The following is a 19,696-nucleotide window of genomic DNA, read 5'->3' as shown; positions in this document are numbered from 1 at the left end:
CAAAAGTCTTGCGTTGCCACACAGGCTGGAGTGCAGTGACACAATGTAGGTTCACTGCAGTCTCTGCCTCCCAGGTTCAAGCAATTCTCATGGATCAGCCTCCTGAGTAACTGGGACTACAAGTGCCCACCACCATGCCAGGCTAATTTTTTGTATTTTATTAGAGACAAGGTTTTGTCATGTTGCCTAGGGTAGTCTCAAACTTCTGAGCTCAGGTAATCCTCCCACATAAGCTTCCCAAAGTGCTAGGATTACAGGCGTAAGCCCCTGTGCCTGGCCATCTCTGACCTCTTAAATTTGCTGTTTCCAATTTTTGTGTGCTAATAGACAAAAAGATATAATTTTTTTCAAATGCTGCCTTAAAAAGAAGAGCAAGTAAGTTGAGTGATCAATCAGAGGGATTCTCCTCTAAGAGCAAAGTGATTTTGTTTGATTGAAAGCACCTTTTATATAAGGGACTTCTTGTGAGGGCTTTTAGGGAGAAGGTTTTGTTTTAGGTGGGTAAACTAATGCCAGGGTAGCTGAGGTGGTAATATGTCAGGATCACGTTGTTTAATCCTAATTTATCTGGATACATGAGAGTGTGTTGCTAATAAACATAAGATTATAGACAATTGTGCAAATTAATGCTCTTGATGCATAGTAACATGTCTTACAGTTCTGTGTACATTTTTCGTGCTTACTTGAATCTGAAAATAATTTCTAAAAAGTAAACTTAATTTTAGCATCATTCACTAATTTGTTCAAACTAGGTAAACTCGCTGCTATTAGATGTCATAGATTTCTCAGATGACTTTCATGTGAACATACTAGTTCTGATAAAATTGTGAAACTGTTTTAGATACAGGATTTAAGCTCCTATATTTGTAGGAAGGAGGGATTTTGTTATAGGGGATAATCTTTTTGGATGTAAGACTCTTTTAGCCTCATGAATAGGTTTTAAAGATGACAGGCCCAGCAGCTAGTACATTGGTTCGTATATAAGTAATTATTGACTTCTAAATGACAGACACCATTCGTAATGTGGAACCACTTTGTAAACCTGCCTTTTTGTGGGCAAACAGTATAAAACTACCTTTAGGTTTTATAGAATGCAATTTGAAACATTTATGTGTTTGTTTCATTATTTCTCACATTTTAGCAATAAACATTTTGTTCCATTTGCCCTTTTGATCTAGAATTAAAAGATGAAGATGATGAAGATGATTGTTTCATACTTGAGAAAGCAGCTAGAGGGAAAAGGCCTATTTTTGAATGTTTCTGGAATGGACGTTTAATACCATATACATCAGTTGAAGAGTAAGTTTGATTTTTGCTGAAATTATGTTTTTACAACTTAATTCTTTTACTAACTAACATTTTGTTCTGTTCAAGCTTTGACTGGTGTACTCCTCCTAAGAAGAGAGGGCTTGCACCAATTGAATGCTACAATAGGATATCTGGTGCATTATTCACTAATGACAAATTCCAGGTCAGCACAAATAAATTGACGTTTATGGATCTTGAGCTAAAATTGAAAGATAAGAACACCCTTTTTACAAGGATTTTAAATGGACAGGTATGATTTTTAAATATAAAGTTGTGAATATTTGCAAATGTTTTATTTTTAAGTAAAAGAAGACACTAGCAGTGTAGGTTTTTATTGATATTTTGCATCAAAAGACTATGATGTATAAATTTTTTTATGAGCAGTCAAGTGTTCACATTACTAAAAAATTTTAAGCTAATTAGACTAGGTTTGGATAGAATTTACATATCTTCATTAGTTTTTGTTTTTGTTTTTTTTTTAAGACAGGAGTTTCACTCTGTTTCCCAGGCTGGATTGCAGTGGCTCAATCTCAGCTCACTGCAACCTCTGCCTCCCAGGTTCAAGCTATTCTCCCGCCTCAGCCTCCCAAATAACTGGGACTACAGGTGCATGCCACCACACCTGGCTAATTTTTGTATTTTTAGTAGAGATGGGGTTTCACCATGTTGGCCTGGCTGGTCTCGAACTCCTGACCTCAGGTGATCCACTTGCCTTGGTCTCCCAAAATGTTGGGATTACAGGCATGAGCCATCGCACCCAGCCAAGATCTTAATATCTAGCCCTTGACATAGTAGAAGCCACAGAAGCATCTTAATGAGAACATGTATGAACAATTGTATTTGCTTTAAGGGCTATATTTGTACATTAATAACCTAGTTGTGCAATTTTTATCTAGTCTTGAGGGTAAAAATGGGGTAAAACTGTGAAGTACTTTGAACTAAAAGGTGGTTTGAGATTGATCAATATTAAAATACATGTATTGATTAATACAACAAGAATGATTTCACTTTGAAATTTCTTACAAAGTTGAGTGAAACTAGTATACTAGTGTACTTGTATTCTGTGCACAGACCTCAGAGACTTTTGATACTACTCTTTCAGTAGTTTAATGTTGAATTGCCAAGAAATAGATGATTTTATTATCAATTTATTTTTGGGCAATAAATACAGTGCATAGTACATAGTATTTGTAGTCAGTCAGTCCTATAAGATGTTGAAATTAATTTTGCTCTTATAAAGCTTGTGAATCATAGAAGATTAGGATACTTTTAAGAATTATACACCGAGAAAGACCTTATCAAAATGAGTTACTACTCCTTTATAATACACTTAGAATTCATTTATAATATGGTGTTAGTTATCCAACATTTATTGAGCAGTGGGTGTTTTCAAAAGCTATCCAGAAATAGTTAATTCTATTCCTTTGTTACACTGTACTTTTAAAATATATATTTTCTAATTTTGAAACATTCAAGCTGCGCATAATGGTTCACACCTGTAATCCTGGCTACTTGAGAGGCTGAGGCAGGAGGATGGCTTGAGGCCAGGAGTTCAAGACCAGCGTGTGCAATACAGTGAGACACCCTCTGTATTAAAAAAAAAAAAAAAAGAAGGAAAAGAAATGTTCAAATACACAGAAAAGTTGAAAGAATATTATAAAGTGAATATCTGCATACTTTTCCCCTAGATTACTACCTGTCACCTTGACATGCCTTCTGAATTGTACTTTGACTGTTACTGAGTGTCTGGAATTAATGCATTTGGTAATTTGTTTGGTTGATAGTGAATCCATCCTGAGAGTTTTAGAAGGGTAGTTTAACGTTTTGGTTGTCACACTTTCTGGTTCCTAGTTACTAATTTAATCTCCATGTCAGCTGGCAAACTGACAACAATGATTTGCTGATTTGGGAAAGAGTTGGTACCTAGTTATAGGAGTAAGTGTGGCAGCAATTTCCCGGAAACTATATACCATATTGGACCTGTGAGTCTTTACCATGTATATATATTTCCTTTTTCATTCATATAACTTTAAAAAAATCAAATTTATTAATAACTAAGATAGTATCCTTCTTGACAGCAAGCATCAAAAACTTAGGCTGAAATTATTTTTAATTTTGCCTTACTTTCCTTTGGAAGTGGTATATTATGGTATAAGGTACGTAAGAAGGAATGGAGTTCTGTAACTTTACAGACTGTCCTCTGCAAAAGCATGTAATGGGGAGATTGTCTTACCTCCTCATTGCCCTAGAGGCAGGCATCAAACAAGTGTATAGCACCTTATGCTTGAATACAGATTTCTGTATTCTCTCCCAACAGGGTGAAGAATGGTTGGCAAAAACACATCTTCTTAAGTATTATTAGAAAACACTTCAGTTTTATGAGTTTATTTTTTGGATAGGCTCTATATATAAAAGAGAAAATTAAAAAGAAAAGTACATTTTGCATAGCAGTGTTTCTCAACCTTTTTTCGTTATCACCCTCATAAGGAGTCTTTCTTGGCATCTTTTTCTCAATTGTTTTCCCCAGTGAAATTTTACTACTGCAGATTTACCATCTGTCTGTTTGTATATTGTATTCACGTTTATAAAGTACTTGATACACAATGAGATTTTTATCGTCCCATTGAGAATGTGGTTTACAGTTAGAAGGCCTCCACTCATCCCTTTTGTGGAGCTAGCTAGTTCTCCTCCCAGGCAGTAAGGGTTCATCAGTTTTTAGTGTATCCTAGGAATTAAAGGCGGAAAGGAAGGTTTTATTGTTGATATTGACCAGGGATACCCTTGGTTCTAAGAATAATATCAAATTTTTCTTCTTTGGTAATGCATTTGTTTGAAATATCCTAAATGTGTACAGAGGAAGGATCCAGCAGAATATTTAATTTTTTATTAGGTTTTCTGAATTGGAGTATATGAAAGGAAAAAATAAAATGAATGACAAATGTTTATGGTTATATTTGTTTGCTAGTAGCTATATTTCATAAAACATTTTAAAATTCTACAGGAACAGCGAATGAAAATTGACAGAGAATTTGCTTTGTGGCTGAAGGACTGTCATGAAAAGTATGATAAACAAATAAAATTTACACTTTTTAAGGGAGTAATTACACGTCCTGATCTTCCTTCTAAAAAGCAAGGTCCCTGGGCAACATATGCAGCAATAGAATGGGATGGAAAGATATACAAAGCAGGACAGCTGGTAGGTTTAACTTATTGTCACTTTTTTCTTATAATTTTTAATTTAATTTAAAACACATATGCAGAATCACATGTATAGAAAATAAGCTATTTTAAAAATTTTCTTTTTTTCCCATTCTCACATTTCATGAAGAACATTTATTCAGACTCTTCACAGGCCTGTTTGACATCAGTGTCTTCCATCATCTCTAAGGAAATTTAACTTATTTTTAGATTCAATTTTTAGTAGAAGTTGAGACTAAATTAGATGTATTAAAATTTAACAACAGTAACAACAAATAATGCAAATATTGGCTCCTCAGGAGCTAGGTAAGAATGAAAAGGACAAACTGATTTTAAATTCCATAATTTATTATAGCATTAAAAAAACTATTGCCAGAGGCTCAATTAACAAGGTTTTTATGGTTTCCTAAACTAAACTTTACTCACATGGAGATCTCAGTGTTTTTTGTTTGTTTGTTTGTTTTTAATGTAATGCGTTAAGTAATGATTTTTAAGTATTTTTTTGTTGAGCATCTGCTGACATAGTAAGTTACTGCACCTTTTGACTGTGTGGTGGAGAATTCAGAGATATAGGAGATGTGCTTTGTTCTTGGTGATATTATATCCTAGCAATGGGGATAGTGTAAGCATAAGTAATCGGTAAGAAGTGGATCAATGCAATGGAGAGAAAGGATTAATAGTGTTTTGGCAGGTTAGAAGGAGAGAAGAGGAGAGGATTTTTTGTTGTTGTTGTTACTTTGGTTGGTCGTGTGGGCTGGAAGAACAGAGCAGATCGTTAAATACTTTGGAAAAGAAGTAACATTTGTGTGGACCTTGAAAGGGGTAGAGGCTCAGGTTTACACAGATAATTACAAGGTAGAAGGCTCTCTGTTCTCTCCATAAATGAGAGATACCATCATATATTTAAAGCTATAGAATTGGATGAGATCATCTATACTTGGTGAGTATAGCTAAAGAGGTAAAAGGATTGAGCCTGGAGCTTTCCCAACATTTAGTGGTTAGAATGAAAAGGAGATGCTGGCAGAGGAGACTGACAGGGATAAGCTGGTGAGATAGAAGGAAACTAGCAGAATGTGACATCCCTAGAGCCAAGTGAAGAGTTACAAGAAGAAAGGAGTGATCAGTTTAGTCAAATGCTTAGTGGTAATGGAGTAAAGTGCTTTCTAGAAGGTAATCTGAGCATAGAGATGTGCGTAGGTAAGTGCAGAAAAACAGCAAGTAGTAAGAGTTGGGTTGTCCTGCTGCCTATTGTATGTGTGAAGAGAAATAGTTTAGAAATGGGGCAGGCAAGGTAGGTTGGGATAAACTCTTATAGTCCTTGTTGGGAATTTCTGAATTGGAGTAGTGGAAATTTCCCTTAGATTTTTCAAGCCAAGTAAGGAGAAGAAATATGATAGGCAAGTTTTGAGCTGATGTATTTGAAAAATAATATTAACTTGTCAAAGTTTATAAATTGCTGTTCATCATCTGAGAGCAGAATTTTATGGGGAAAAAAGGTTTCAGGTATGTTGGCATTCATTATAACTGAATTTGAAGGAATTCTGGACTTGTAAGACACATGCTTAATTCTAACACATTTGTATAAAGAAGCTGCCATATTTTTACAACTATTTGTTAAGTACAGAACTTCAAAAATACAATTTTATTTTAATATTAGAATGCTGTTTTCATTAGTTTTTCTAATGATAGTTACCAAGGTTTTTTTCTTTGTAATAAAGAAGTTCTGTGAAATTATTATTAAGCCTATTTCTCTTCGTAAATCTTAATACTGAAGCTTTTTTTTTTTTTTAAACTAAATATTAGGTCAAGACAATCAAGACACTTCCCCTCTTTTATGGAAGCATAGTAAGATTTTTTCTTTATGGCGATCATGATGGAGAAGTATATGCTACAGGAGGAGAGGTTCAAATTGCAATGGTAAGACAGCAAGTGATAAAACATGCTGAAAGTTTCTTGATAACACTTTTGCATAATTGTTAAGATATAGTATATTTCGCTAGTGACTAGTTTTCCATTGGATAAAGTGGTTGTAGTTTTTGTGTGGATTTTTATGTGTCATAAGTTGATGTTTTTAATAATCTATACAATTTAACATCATATGCTCAGTTTTTGTAAACATATATACATTATAACTAGTTACCAAATTAATTTTATAAAGTCATGTTTCCTCTAGGGCCCACTAACTAGTAAACATTGGAGCCAGAATTCTATCTCAGCAATGAGTAACTACAAAACTGGAGTGGGTTTTTTCCCTATACCATGCTTTCTTGTTAATGTTTGATATGTTAGGACTACAGAGGTTATATAAAAAATATAAACAAACATTGTGGTTTAACATAAGAATAGCTACTGTTATTTATGTACTTAATTAGGATAAAATATATTTCTTTGGAAGAAACAAATGGGTGTTTGTTTTTATTACAGCTAGATTTAAATAGTTTTCTTTGAAATGTTGGTAAATTTATTTATTCAGGAACCTCAGGCACTATATGATGAAGTAAAAACTGTGCCAATTGCAAAGCTGGATAGGACAGTTGCTGAGAAAGCTGTTAAAAAATATGTAGAAGATGAAATGGCAAGGTAAGTCACACTTCAAGATGCATGACAAAAATAAGAAAAATTGGAAAGAATTGTGCTGTAAGTATTCTGAGTATGTCATTTACTCTGCTGTTAGGGCATTTGTAGTCTTAGATATTGTACCTATTGAGATGAACTTCTTGTTGAAAAAAATTAAGAGGTCTAGTTATACAAACAGAATTCTGCATTTGTTTTGTAGACAAAGAAGGGAATCTTATATATCTAAAGTGTCACTTTTATAGGCACTATGATTAACATGTTTTAAAAAAACTCAGTTTGGCCTACAACTAGGAAATTACAATACCTGCTGAGAGGTAAAGATGAGTGTATTAGTTCGTTTTCACACTGCTATAAAGATACTACCTGAGACTGGGTAATTTATAAAGCAAGGAGGTTTAATTGACTCAGTCGTGCATGGCTGGGGAGGCCTCAGGAAACTTATAATCATGGCATAAGGCGAAGGGGAAGCAAGCCATGTCTTACATGGGCGGCAGAAGAGAGAGAGAGGGAAGGGGGAACTGTCAAACACTTTAAAAATCATCAGCTCTCGTGAGAACTCACTATCAAGAGAACAGCATGGGGGAAACCATTCCCGTGATCCAATCACCGCCCACCAGGTCCCTCCCTTGACACCTGGGGATTAGAATTCGAGATGAGATTCGGATGGGGACACAGAGCCAAACCTTATCAATGAGTTATAAAGAAGAAGAAGGAAGTAGAAAGTGGCTTTTCTTCTTGTATAGCTAATGATGCAATCATTTTGATTCTTACTGAATTTTGATTCTTAGGGGTTATCCTGTCTTCTAAAGGTAATTTGTACTATAAACAAGTAGAAAAAAAAAATCACAAAAATTTGACAGTTTCTGGCTTTTAATTCCAAAAGTTTTTTTTTTCTTCTTTTTTTTCAGTAGCCACAGGAATGGTTAGGGAGGGAAAAAATTTTTAGATGATTAATCGTAAAGAATTCCAGATTTAACCTTTTAAAATATATCAGCAATAAATATTTAAGTTTCTAATAACTCATATCTTTTTAATTAAGATCATAATTAACAAAGTTTGTGGAACATTAATATGCTGGTTTCATAACAGGCTCCCTGATAGATTGTCAGTAACTTGGCCTGAAGGAGATGAATTATTGCCTAATGAGATTAGGCCTGCTGGAACCCCTATTGGTATGTTTGTTTATTTTTCTAATACCAAAAAGTGTGCTTTTCTTTTGTCTTACATTTCCAATATGTAAAAGCTCATGAGATATTAAAATGCAATGGGAAGATTTGGCAGATTCAGCAAATTTTTGGGTGTAATTAAGATACTTTTAATTTTTGACTCATAGGTGCGTTAAGAATTGAAATACTGAATAAAAAAGGGGAAGCAATGCAAAAGCTTCCAGGAACAAGCCATGGAGGGTCAAAGAAACTCCTGGTTGAGCTCAAAGTTATTTTACATTGTAAGTATACAAACTAATTTGGATCTTTAATATTGTTTTTAAAATACAATATCAAATTAAATATCTTCATATAATTATTGATGACCTAGCAATCTGATAGGCATAGCAAATTTTATTGAAGTTAGGAATTTCAGGAATGTTATGAATAGCTCATTTTCTTGGTGGATATTTTTCTAAGGTTTTTAAAAAATACTTCATCTTGAATTTTTTCATGTGGGTAACTGTGGGCTAAAGTAAAGGTATGATACATATATGTAGAAGAATTTGCAGTAGGAATTTCTATAAGCATATATGTATTATTACAGTTCTAATAATTACAGTAATAATTACAGTATTAATTACAGTATTATTAGTCATCCAAAACAGGTTTCACTGAGCTAAAATTAAAGTGTCTTCAGGACTGCATTTTTTCCTGGAGGTTCTAGGTGAGCCTTGCCTTTTCTGCCTTTTAGAAGTTACTCTCAGCTGGGCTTGGTGGCACGAGCCTATATAGTCCCAGCTACTCGGAAGGCTGAGGCAGGAAAATTACTTGAGCCCAGGAGTTCGAGGCTACAGTGAGCTATGATCACGCCACTGCACTCCAGCCTGGGTGGTAAAGTAAGACCCTGTCTCTAAAAAATAAATAAATCACACAGAAGCACCACTCTCATTCCTTCATCTTCAAAGCCAGCAGTGCAGCACCTTTCATGACCTTCCTGCTTCTTTTTTTTTTTTGAGACAGAGCTTCGCTCTTGTTGCCCAGGCTGGAATACATAATGGCACAATTTAGGCTCACTGCAACCTCCGCTTCCCCTGTTCAAGCAATTCTCCTGTCTCAGCCTCCTGAGTAGCCGGGATTACAGGCACATGCCACCACTCCCAGCTAATTTTTGTATTTTTAGTAGAGATGGGGTTTGATGGGGTTTCATCATATTGGTCAGACTGGTCCCTGCTTCTATTTTCAATAACTTTATATATATATATATATATATATATATATATAAAACATATTAACATGAAATTTATGAAGTGGCACTAAGTACATTCATATTGTTGTGCAACCATTACCACTATCCATCTAAAGCATTTTTTCATCATTTCAAACTGAAACTCTATAGTAATAACTCTTCATCACTCCTTTCTCCCTGCCCTGGTAACTACTTTTTAACTTTCTATCTCTGAATTTGACTATTTTAGGTACCTCATAAAAATGGAATTATATTTGTCCTTTGTGTCTGGCCTGTTTCGCTTAGCATAGTGTGTCAGAATTCCCATTCCTTCTTAAGGTTGAATAATATTCCCGTGTGTGTGTGTGTGTGTGTGTATGTATATATATATATATATACACACACACACACACACATATATACACACACACCATATTTTGTTTATCCATTTGTTTGATGGATACTCAGGTTACTTTCACCTGTTGTCTATTGTGAAGAATGCTCCTGTGAACATCGGTGTACAAATAGTTCTTTGAGTCTCCGCTTTGGTTCCTTTTAGATACATTCCCAAAAGTGGACTTGCTGGGTCATATTATTATTTAATTTATTGAGAAACTGCCGTACTGTTTTCCACAGTGGTTGCCTCATTGTACATTCCAGTTTCTCCATGTCACCCACAGTTGTTATTTCCTGTGGGTTTTTTTGTGGGGGACGGATAATAGCCATCCTAACAGATATGAAGTGGTATCTTACTGTGTTTTTTTCCCCCCCTTTTTCCTACTAAAGATTATTGTGGTTTTGATTTGCATTTCCCCAATATTCAGTGATTTTGGCCATCTTTTTATGGGCTAATTGCCATCTGTATATCTTCTTTGGACAAAGGTCTATTCAGGTCCTTTGGCCATTTTTAAATTTTGTTGTTGTTGAGTTGTAAGAGTTCTTTATAATCCTGGATATTAATCCCTTATCAGATAAATGATTTACAGATATTTTCTTCCACTCTGTGGGTTGCTTTTTCACTTTGTCAGTGGTGACTGTGATGCACAAAACTTTTTAATTTTGAAAAACAATTAGTTTCTTTTTTCTTTTGTTGGCTGTGCTTTTGGTGTCTTATCCAAGAGATTGTTGCTAAATTCAGTGTTACGAAGCTTTTCCTGAATGTTTTTTCCTTAAAATTTTATAGCTTTAGCTCTGTTGTTATTACTTCGATCCATCTGACCTTGACTTTTGCATATGGTTAACTTCTTTTTATATGGAAAACTTCTTTTGCCTGTAGATATCCAGTTTTTCCAGCACCATTTGTCAAAGACTATACTTTCTCTATTGAATTGTTTTGGCCCACTTGTTGAAAGTCAGTTGACCACATATGTGAGAATTTATTTCTGGGCTCCCTGTTCCCTAGGTCTATATGTCTGTTCATATGCCCATGCTGCACTGTTTTTGTTTACTGTAGCTTTGTAAGTTTTAAAATGAGGAGGTGTGAGTCCTCCAACTTTATTCTTGTTTTTTAAGATTGTTTTGGCTATTTGGGTCCATGGAGATTCCCTATGAATGTAGGATGCGTTTTTCTATTTCTGCAGAAAACACCATTGCGATCCTGGTAGGGATTACACTGAATATGCAGATCACTTTGAGTATTATTTTTACCTTAGCAATTGTAAGTCGTTCAATCCGTGAACATGATTTTGTATCTGCAACTTCGCTGAGTTTATTAGCTATACCAGGGTTTTTTTATGGATTATTTAGGTTTTTTCATATATGAACATGTCATTTATGAACGGAAATAACTTATTCTTTTCCAAAGTGGATGCCTTTTATTTCTTTTTCTTGCCTAATTGGTCTGGCTAGGACTTAAAATACTATGTTGAATAGAAGTAACCAAAATGAGAATCCTTGTCCTGTTCCTGATGTTAGAGGAAAAGCTTTTAAGTCTTTAACAGTTGAGTACATGTGATGTTAACTGTGGGTCTTATATAAGGCCTTTATCATGTTGAAGAAGTTTCTTTCTATTCCTTGTGTAGTGTTTTTATCATGAAAGAGTATTGTTTTCCCAAATGTTTTCTCTGCATCAGTCCAGATAATTATGTAGGTTTTTTCCTTTATTCTCTCTAAGTGATGTATTGCGTTGATTGGTTGTTTTTTGTTTTTTGGGTTTTTTTTTGAGACGGGTTCTTACTCTGTCACCCAGGCTGGAATGATGCGGCACAATTGTGGCTTACTGCAGCCTCAAACTCCTGGGCTCAAGTGGTCCTCCCACGTCAGCCTCCTGAGTAGCTAGGACTACAGACATGCTCATTGCACCCAGCTAATTTTTTTTTTCTTTTTATCAATGGATGAGAGTTTTTTAAAAATATTGACGAGGTTGGCCTCGAACGCGTAGCCTCACCTCCTTATGCACCAGGACAACTGGCCTGAGCCACCATGGCTCCGTTTTTTTTTTTTTTTTTTTTTTTTTTTGTGGTGGAGACAGGGTCTCCTATGCTGCCCAGGCTAGTCTCAAACTCCTGGCCTCAAATGACCTCTTGCCTCAGTCTCCCAAAGTGTTAGGATTACAGGCATGAGCCACTGCATGTAGCCTTGATTGTTTTTTATTTGTTGAGCCATCCTTGCATTCCAAGAGTAAATCTCACTTGGTTGTTATGTATAGTTTGGATGTTTGTCTTGATCCCCGGTGTTGGAGGTGGGACCTAATGGGAGGTTTTGGAGTCATAGGTGCACATCTCTCATGAAGGGCTTATTGTGTGAGTTCTTGCTCTATTATTTCCCATGAGAGCTGGTTGTTAAAAAGAACCTGGCACCTCCCTCACCCCTCTTTTGCCATATGATCTCTGCATACACTGGCTCCCCTTCACCTTCCACCATGAGTGGAAGCAGCCTGAGGCTTTCACCAGATGCCCAGTCTTCCAGCCAGCAGAACTGTGAACCAAATAAACATCCTTTTCTTATAAATTATTCAGCCTCAGGTATTCCTTTACAACAACACTATATAGACTAAGGTGAGTTCTTTTAAAATTGTGCTGAATTTGGCTTGCTAGCATATTGTTGAGAATTTTTGCATCAATATTCATAAGGGATTTTGGTCTGTAGTTTTCTTTTTCCTTTTTTTTTTTTTTGATGTCTGTGTCTGACTTTGGTATCAGATAATGTTGACCTCAAAGAATGAATGAGTTAGGAAGTGTTCTCTCCTCTTTAAGTTTTTGGAAGAGTTTGAAAAGGATTGGTGTTTCCATTTATTTCTTAATCCTCTGTAACCAATCTATCGCCAAGTATCACACTAAAGTACAGTTGACCGTTGAAAAACATGGGTTTGAACTGTGCAGGTCCACTTATATGTGGACATTTGTGAATCAAATGCAGATTGAAAATACGTTTTTGCGGGATTTGAAACCCACATAAACAGAGGCCAACTTTTCATATACACAGGTTCTGCAGGGCCAACCACAGGAGTTGTATGTGCAGATTTTGGTATACATGGGGATCCTGGAACCAATCTCCTGCGTAAACCAAGGGACAACTGTATATCTTCGTTCTGCCCATTCAAGTCCGAGTCATCATGGTCTCTCATTCTAACCACGTAGTAGCTGCCTCAATGAAAAGTCCTCTTTCACTCTTGCACTGCTCCAGCTCATTTTCCTCATTTTACGCCAAAGTGATTTTTTTTGAATTGCAGAACCGTGTATATCACTCACCTGTTTTATATTATTTCATCTTTAGTGGCCTAGGAAACTAGTCATAGCTCTGCAATACTCCACGCATGATCTGGCCCTTCCTCTCTCTCCAACTTGATCTCATCCTCACTTACCATACCTCTAACCACAACTGTTTTCTTTTGGTTCTCATCGAACCCCAGTTTTCCCAACTCTAGACCAAATTTTGTTCCTTAAATGTGTCTTTCCCCTCTAGGACAGGGGTGGCAAACTATTTGGAAAGCGTCAGGTAGTAAATACTTAGGCTTTGAGAGCTGTATAAGCTGTTTCTTAGGATTACGTAAGTCTGTTTTTGTAGATGAATGCAGCCATTGGCAGTCCAGTAGTTTGCCAGTCCCCTTGTTCTACAAGATTAAAAACTACAGGAAAGCAATGATGTTTTCTTTACCCTTTTTCTAGTACTTTGTATATAGGAGGTAATTAATTAATATTTGTTGAATAAATACATCAAAAATCAGAAAGTTGCTTGGGTCTTTTTAGAGAACTTCTCGTGGTGATTTGCTGTCTGATTTATAATTGCACCCTTTTTTTAAAGCAAATATTGAGAAGATGTTTCTAGAACATGTTTCTTTCTCTATTGGTACAAGTTGAGAAATCCAGCAGTAAAAGGCAAATATAGGCATGCTTTCTTTAAGATACATCATAAACTGGTCTGGCCAACATGGTGAAACCCCGTCTCTACTAAGAAGTAAAAAAATTAGCCAGGTGTGGTGATGTGCGCCTGTAATTTCAGCTACTCGGGAGGCTGAGGCAGGAGAATCCCTTGAACCTGGGAGGCAGAGGCTGCAATGAGCTGAGATTGCACCACTGCACTCCAGCCTGGCAACAGAGTGAGACTCCGTTTCAAAATATATATATATGTATTTTAAATTTTCATATCAATTTTGTCATTGACATAAAGATTATTTAAGAGTAAGCTGTTTGATCCAAGTATTTTATAGTTTTGAGAGTTTCTCTTGGAATTGATTTCTAGTTTTATTCCACTATGGTCCGAGAAGTTACTTGATATGATTCTGATTTTTCAAAATTTGTTGAGATTTGTTTTGTGGCCTAATATATGGCCTTTCTTCAAGAATGTTCCATTTGCTGATGAGAAGAATGTATATTCCACAGAATAATGTATACTCTGCATATTGTTGGGTAGAATGTTGTGTAAATGTTTGCTTAGGTCCATTTGGTCTAAAGGCCAGTTTAAATCCAATGTTCCTTTGTTGCAACGTTTTCTATCTCCATGATCCATCTAGTGCTATCAGTAGGGTGTTGAATCCGTTATTATTGTATTGCTTTCTATGTCTTCTTAGGTCTAGTAATACTTGTTTTATGAATCTAGGCACTGGTATTTGGTACATATATATTTAGAATTGTTATATCTTCATGTTGAATTGATTCCTTTAACATTATATAATTTTTTTAACTATTGTTGATTTATAGTCTATTTTATTTGATATCAGCTACTCTTGTTCACTTTTGGTTTCTGTTTGCATGGAATAGCTGTTTCCACACCTTTACCTTCAGTCTATAATTGTCTTTATGAGTAATATGAGTTTATTGTGAGTAGCATTTAGTTGGTTCATTTAAAAAATCCATTACTGCCAGTCTATATCTTTTAGGTAGAACATTAATCGATTTACATTCAAGGTTAGTATTTATATGTGAAGTTTTGCTCTTGTCATAATGTTATCTAGTTGCTTTGTAGATCCTTTCTTTTTTTCCCTCCTTTCTGTCTTTGTGGTTTGGTGGGATTCTGTTGTGCTATTTGATTTTTTTCTCTTCCTACCTTGTATAATTGTTTTATAAGACCTGTGAATTTTATACTCTCATGTGTTTTTATGATGGCTAGTATTGACCATTTGTTTCCATGTTTAGAACTCCTTTGACTGTTTCTTGTAGATCTGGTTTAGGGGTAGTGAATTTCTTCAGGATTTGCTTGTCTGGAAAAGACTATTTTGCCTCCATTTATGAAGCTTGTTCTAGCAGGACACAAGATTTGTGGTTGACAGTCCCCCCCTGCCCCCTACCCCCAGCACTTTGAAAACAGAATCCTACAGATGGAGCAGGACTGTAAAAAAAGAAAAAACAAAATACCAGTCTCTACTAGCTTATAAGGTACCTGCTGTGAAATCTGCTGTTAGTCTAATGGATTTTCCTTTACTGGTGACTGGATGCTTTTTCTCTTGCTGATTTTAGGATATTTTCCTTCACATTGACTTTAGACAGTCTAATTTCTATATATTGTAGTGAGGCCTTTCTTGCAGTGTTTTTGCCTGGCATTCTTTGAGCCTCTTATTCTTTGAATGTGTAGATCTCTTGCTAGACAAGGGAAGTTTTCCTCAATTATTTCCTCAAATAGGTTTTCTAAAGTTTTTGCTTTTTCTTTTCCCTTGGGAATACCTGGGATTTGTTGGTTTGGCTGTTTTACATTGACCCATACTTCGAGAAGGCTTTGATCATTTTTTACAATTCTTTTTTCTTTATTTTGTCTGATTGATTAATTCAACAGATTTATCTTCACATTTTGAGATTCTCCTGCTTGGTCTAGTCCATTGTTTGCTTTCAACCGTATCTTGTAATTCCTTCCATGAATTTTTTTATTCCAGAAGTTCTTTTTTTAAAAAACAAAAAACGATGCCTTTGGTAAATTTCTCATTCATATCCTGAATTTCATTTTCTCACTACTTTATATTAGTTTTCAGCTATCTCCTGTATCTCATAGAGCTTCTTTAAAAGTCAATATTTTAGCTGGGCTTGGTGGCTGATGCCTATAATCCCGGGAGGCTGAAGTGGGAAGATAGCTTGATGCCAGGAGTTCAAGACCATCCTGGACAACACAGTGAGACACTCTCTAAAAAAATTTTTTTTTAATTTAACAAGTGGGCATGGTAATATACACCTGTAGTCCCAGCAACTTAGGGGGCTGAGGTGGGAGGATCACTTGAGCCCATGAGACTGCAGTGAGCTATGATTGTGCCACTGAAATTCACCCAGGGCAACAGAGCAAGACCACATCTCAAGAAAATAAAATAATCAGTATTTTGAATTTTTTATTTGATATTTCAAAGATTTCTTTTTGATTAGGATCCATCGTTAGAGAATTACCGTGTTGCTTTGGAACTGTCATAGCACCTTATTTTTTAATATTTTCTGTATTGTCCTGATTTCCTTTGTATCCGTAGTAGTAGTTGCTTATTTTTATTTTTGAATTTACATTTGTTGGGGCAGGACTTATTTTTTCCTTGATGATGTGTCTATGATGTATGTTTAATAGATTCTTGTGGCTTTGCTTCTTGGGTGTTTTCAGTGACATAGATTATCTATGATTTCCTTGTTTATAAATAGCCTTAGTGTGGTGGCTTTCTCCAGTGCTGGCTGTTGTAGTAATGTATCGAGCGGGTGAGCAGTCTCAGGGCCTCCTGTGTAGCTGCAGTGGTATGGACAATTGTGGTAGTAGAGGTGGTGCAGAGCTTGTCTCCTTCCTGAGCACTGCACAATTGTTTTAGCAGATGTTTTAATGGGCTGTGAAGGTTGGCCTCCTGTCCGGTATGTGGTGCTAGAAGGTAAGAGCTGGATGCAGCTGTTGTGGTAGCATTTATGGGTTACCTTTGTTAACCAGAAGTACTCTGATGTCCTAGATGATGGGCTGGACTGTGTAACTTCCAGGGGTCCCAGTCCTGTACTCTGCCCCTGAGGCAGGTAGGGAGGGCAAAGCTAGGCAGGGCTGGGCTGGAGAATCCTGCATTCTGGCCACCCCAACAGTGGGCACAAGCACCAGCCCTCGCAGGGGTTGCAAGGCAGTTCTCAGGCCCCGAAGGAATGCTCCAGGGAGGAGCAGAGCAACCACTGCCATGCCAAAGATCCAGCATGGGGAAAGTGGGGTCGCTAGGGCTCCACAACCTGGCAGGTGATAGTGGGACCCGGTTCTCTACAGTTTTGACCTGGTTGGATTCCCTCCTACCATCTGCTGCTGGCAGCAAGCTGAAACAGCCAGCCAAGTCATAGGCAGTCTGTCCTCAGATTGTGAATCTGTCTCAGGCTGCAAAACGTCCTGCCAGGGACAAAAACCAGGCTCCAGGCCATACCCCTCCCAGTCTGGCTCTGCAAAGCAGGGGCACCCAATTCTCATACCCATGGCTGGGGCCCATATTACACTTGCCTCTCAATTCTGGTTGTGGAGGCTGCTCTCCTCAATATTAGATCACAAATCTTAGTCTGGAGACTCTCCATACCAGTGAGTGCCACCTATGCTGGCTGGCAGGTTTCTGTGCAGCCCGCTGTGACTTAGGATCGGGAATGGCTGCCTTCTATTTGTACCACCCAGGTCTGGGAGTATGGGTGGAGCACTTCCCACTGTTCCCAATGCTCTCCAAGTCAGATCCAGTGCTTGGTAGGGCCAAGGAGCTCCCAACTGGCTTCAGTTGCTCTCTTCCCTTCTCACACAGAGGATTCACTCCCAGTTTTTCATGGGACATGCAGTGCTGTTGCCCACTGTAGTGTTCAAAGTATCCAAAGTTTCTTTTGCTTTTTTTTTTTTTTTTTTTGAGACAAGGTCTTACTCTGTTGCCCAGACTGGTACCTTCATAGCTCGCTGTGGCCTTGACCTCCTGGGCTCAAGTAGTCCTCCCATCTCATCCTCTCAGGTAGCTGGGACTACTTAGCCGGACCATGCCTGGCTAATTTTTAAATATTTGTAGAGACAAGCCATCACTATATGGCCCAGGCTGGTCTCAAATTCTTGGCCTCAGCCTTCCAAAGTGCTGCGATTACAGGCATGAGCCACCACGCTGGGCCTGTTATGCTTTTATGTTGAGCTCCTGTGTTCTTTCTTAGATAGAAGTTCACAGTGTGAATACACTATTGTACTGTTTCCAAGTGGGTAAGGTTGACTGCTTTTCTCTCTCTCTCTCCCTCTTTTTGGTCTGTGTGGTCATGTTACCTACTTGATAAACATTTCGGATTTGTTCATGAATTGCCTTTTTAAAAATTTTGGTTTTTTTAATATTTACATTATATAATTCTAGAGTGGGCAATAAATAAGGAATTTTTTGGAGAGGTCATGTTATTTGTCTTCTGTTGTCTTCCTTTCTCTTTAAATAGTAATTTTAAATAAAGTGAAAGAATTTATAAGACTTGAAATAAAGAGATTTTAATGAATTGAAGAGTTAACTTTTATTATTGCTGTTCACTTTCATAGGATAGTGTTAGATCTTTTGAAGCTTCAAAGCAGGTTTTAAAATACAGCAAATAGGTATTTGGTGCCAATGTGACATTGCGTATTTCATGTTTTACGTTGAATTTCTCAAGACACTGTTGTTTCTTTTTTCTTTTATTAAGCTTCAAGTGGAAATAAAGAGATTATTTCGCATATTAGTCAACATGGAGGAAAATGGCCTTACTGGTTTAAAAAAATGGGTGAGTTCTTATTCTGAATGTTAAAAAATACATTGGTATTTTGTTGACTTGATTTTTAATTTATTCTTAATTTATCCAGAAAATATTCAGAAGTTGGGGAATTATACCTTGAAATTACAAGTTGTGTTGAATGAAAGTAATGCAGACACTTATGCAGGAAGACCACTACCATCTAAAGCAATTAAGTTTTCTGTTAAAGGTAAGCAAAACTGTAATATATAATTATATATGCTAAAGGTGGCATTTTAAATCCAAAGAGAAAAGAGAGATAAGCCATTAAAAGATGTTTGAACAATTGGGTAACCATCTCGATTTTATTTTATTTTCTTACTTACTTTGAGATGGGGTCTCATTCTGTCACCCAGGCTGGAGTGCAGTGGCACAATCTCGGCTCACTGCAACCTCCGCTTCCTGGGTTCAAGTGATTTTCCTGCCTCAGCCTCCCGAGTAGCTGGGATTACAGGCGCCCGCCACCACACCTGGCTTTTTGTATTTTTAGTAAAGACAAAGTTTCACCATGTTGACTAGGCTGGTCTCGATCTCATAACTTCTGATGATCTACCTGCCTCAGCCTCCCAAAGTGCTGGGATTACAGATGTGAGCCACCGTGCCCGGCCCATTTTGATTTTCAAATAGCTTTGTAAGTCTACTCGATAATCATATTCCTTCTGAATTTTGAAGACGTTTTCTACTTTTCATTGTTGCTGGTAAAGTCTAAAGCTGTCCTGATTCCTGACCCTGGGCATATGGCCCCTCCTCCCCCAAAACGTTCTCTGTTCCCCAGTCCTCAAGTTTTAGGGGAATCCCAGTTTCTGAAATATTCAATTGTATGATTTAGCACAGGCCTGTTTTTATCTAGTATCATCCAGCCGTGTACCTCGTATACCCTTTCAGTCTGGAAATCCCTGTTTTATTTTCTAGGAATTTTTCTTGAATCACTTTGATTTTCTATTTTCTTTTTCTCTCCTTTTCTTTTCTGTTCCTTTCCTTTCTTTTCTTTTCTTTTCTTTTCTTTTCCTCTCTCCTCTCCTCTCCTCTCTCCTCTCTCCCCTCTCCCCTCTCCCCTCTTTTCTTTTCAATGGAGTCTCACACTGTTGGCCAGGCTGGAATACAGTGCAGTGGCATGA

At 36.8% G+C, this 19,696-nt stretch overlaps 1 protein-coding gene across 2 annotated transcripts in view; it reads left to right on the top strand.

Annotated features, from left to right (window-relative positions):
• SMCHD1 (structural maintenance of chromosomes flexible hinge domain containing 1) overlaps positions 1–19,696 on the top strand; it is a 149,347-nt gene that overhangs the window by 43,923 nt on the left and 85,728 nt on the right. For both annotated transcript variants that reach the window (XM_003817887.6, XM_063597309.1), the window contains exons 11-19: positions 1,179–1,299; positions 1,375–1,558; positions 4,310–4,504; positions 6,310–6,423; positions 6,980–7,086; positions 8,173–8,255; positions 8,417–8,530; positions 18,492–18,569; positions 18,649–18,768. In XM_003817887.6, coding sequence (XP_003817935.1) covers positions 1,179–1,299; positions 1,375–1,558; positions 4,310–4,504; positions 6,310–6,423; positions 6,980–7,086; positions 8,173–8,255; positions 8,417–8,530; positions 18,492–18,569; positions 18,649–18,768 — 1,116 coding nt within the window. The remainder of the gene's footprint in view (positions 1–1,178; positions 1,300–1,374; positions 1,559–4,309; positions 4,505–6,309; positions 6,424–6,979; positions 7,087–8,172; positions 8,256–8,416; positions 8,531–18,491; positions 18,570–18,648; positions 18,769–19,696) is intronic.

The sequence above is a fragment of the Pan paniscus genome, chromosome 17, assembly GCF_029289425.2.
Source record: "Pan paniscus chromosome 17, NHGRI_mPanPan1-v2.0_pri, whole genome shotgun sequence".
Classification (NCBI taxonomy): domain Eukaryota; kingdom Metazoa; phylum Chordata; class Mammalia; order Primates; family Hominidae; genus Pan; species Pan paniscus.
Note: the sequence above shows the minus strand (reverse complement) of the source record. Positions and strands in the feature narration are given on the sequence as shown.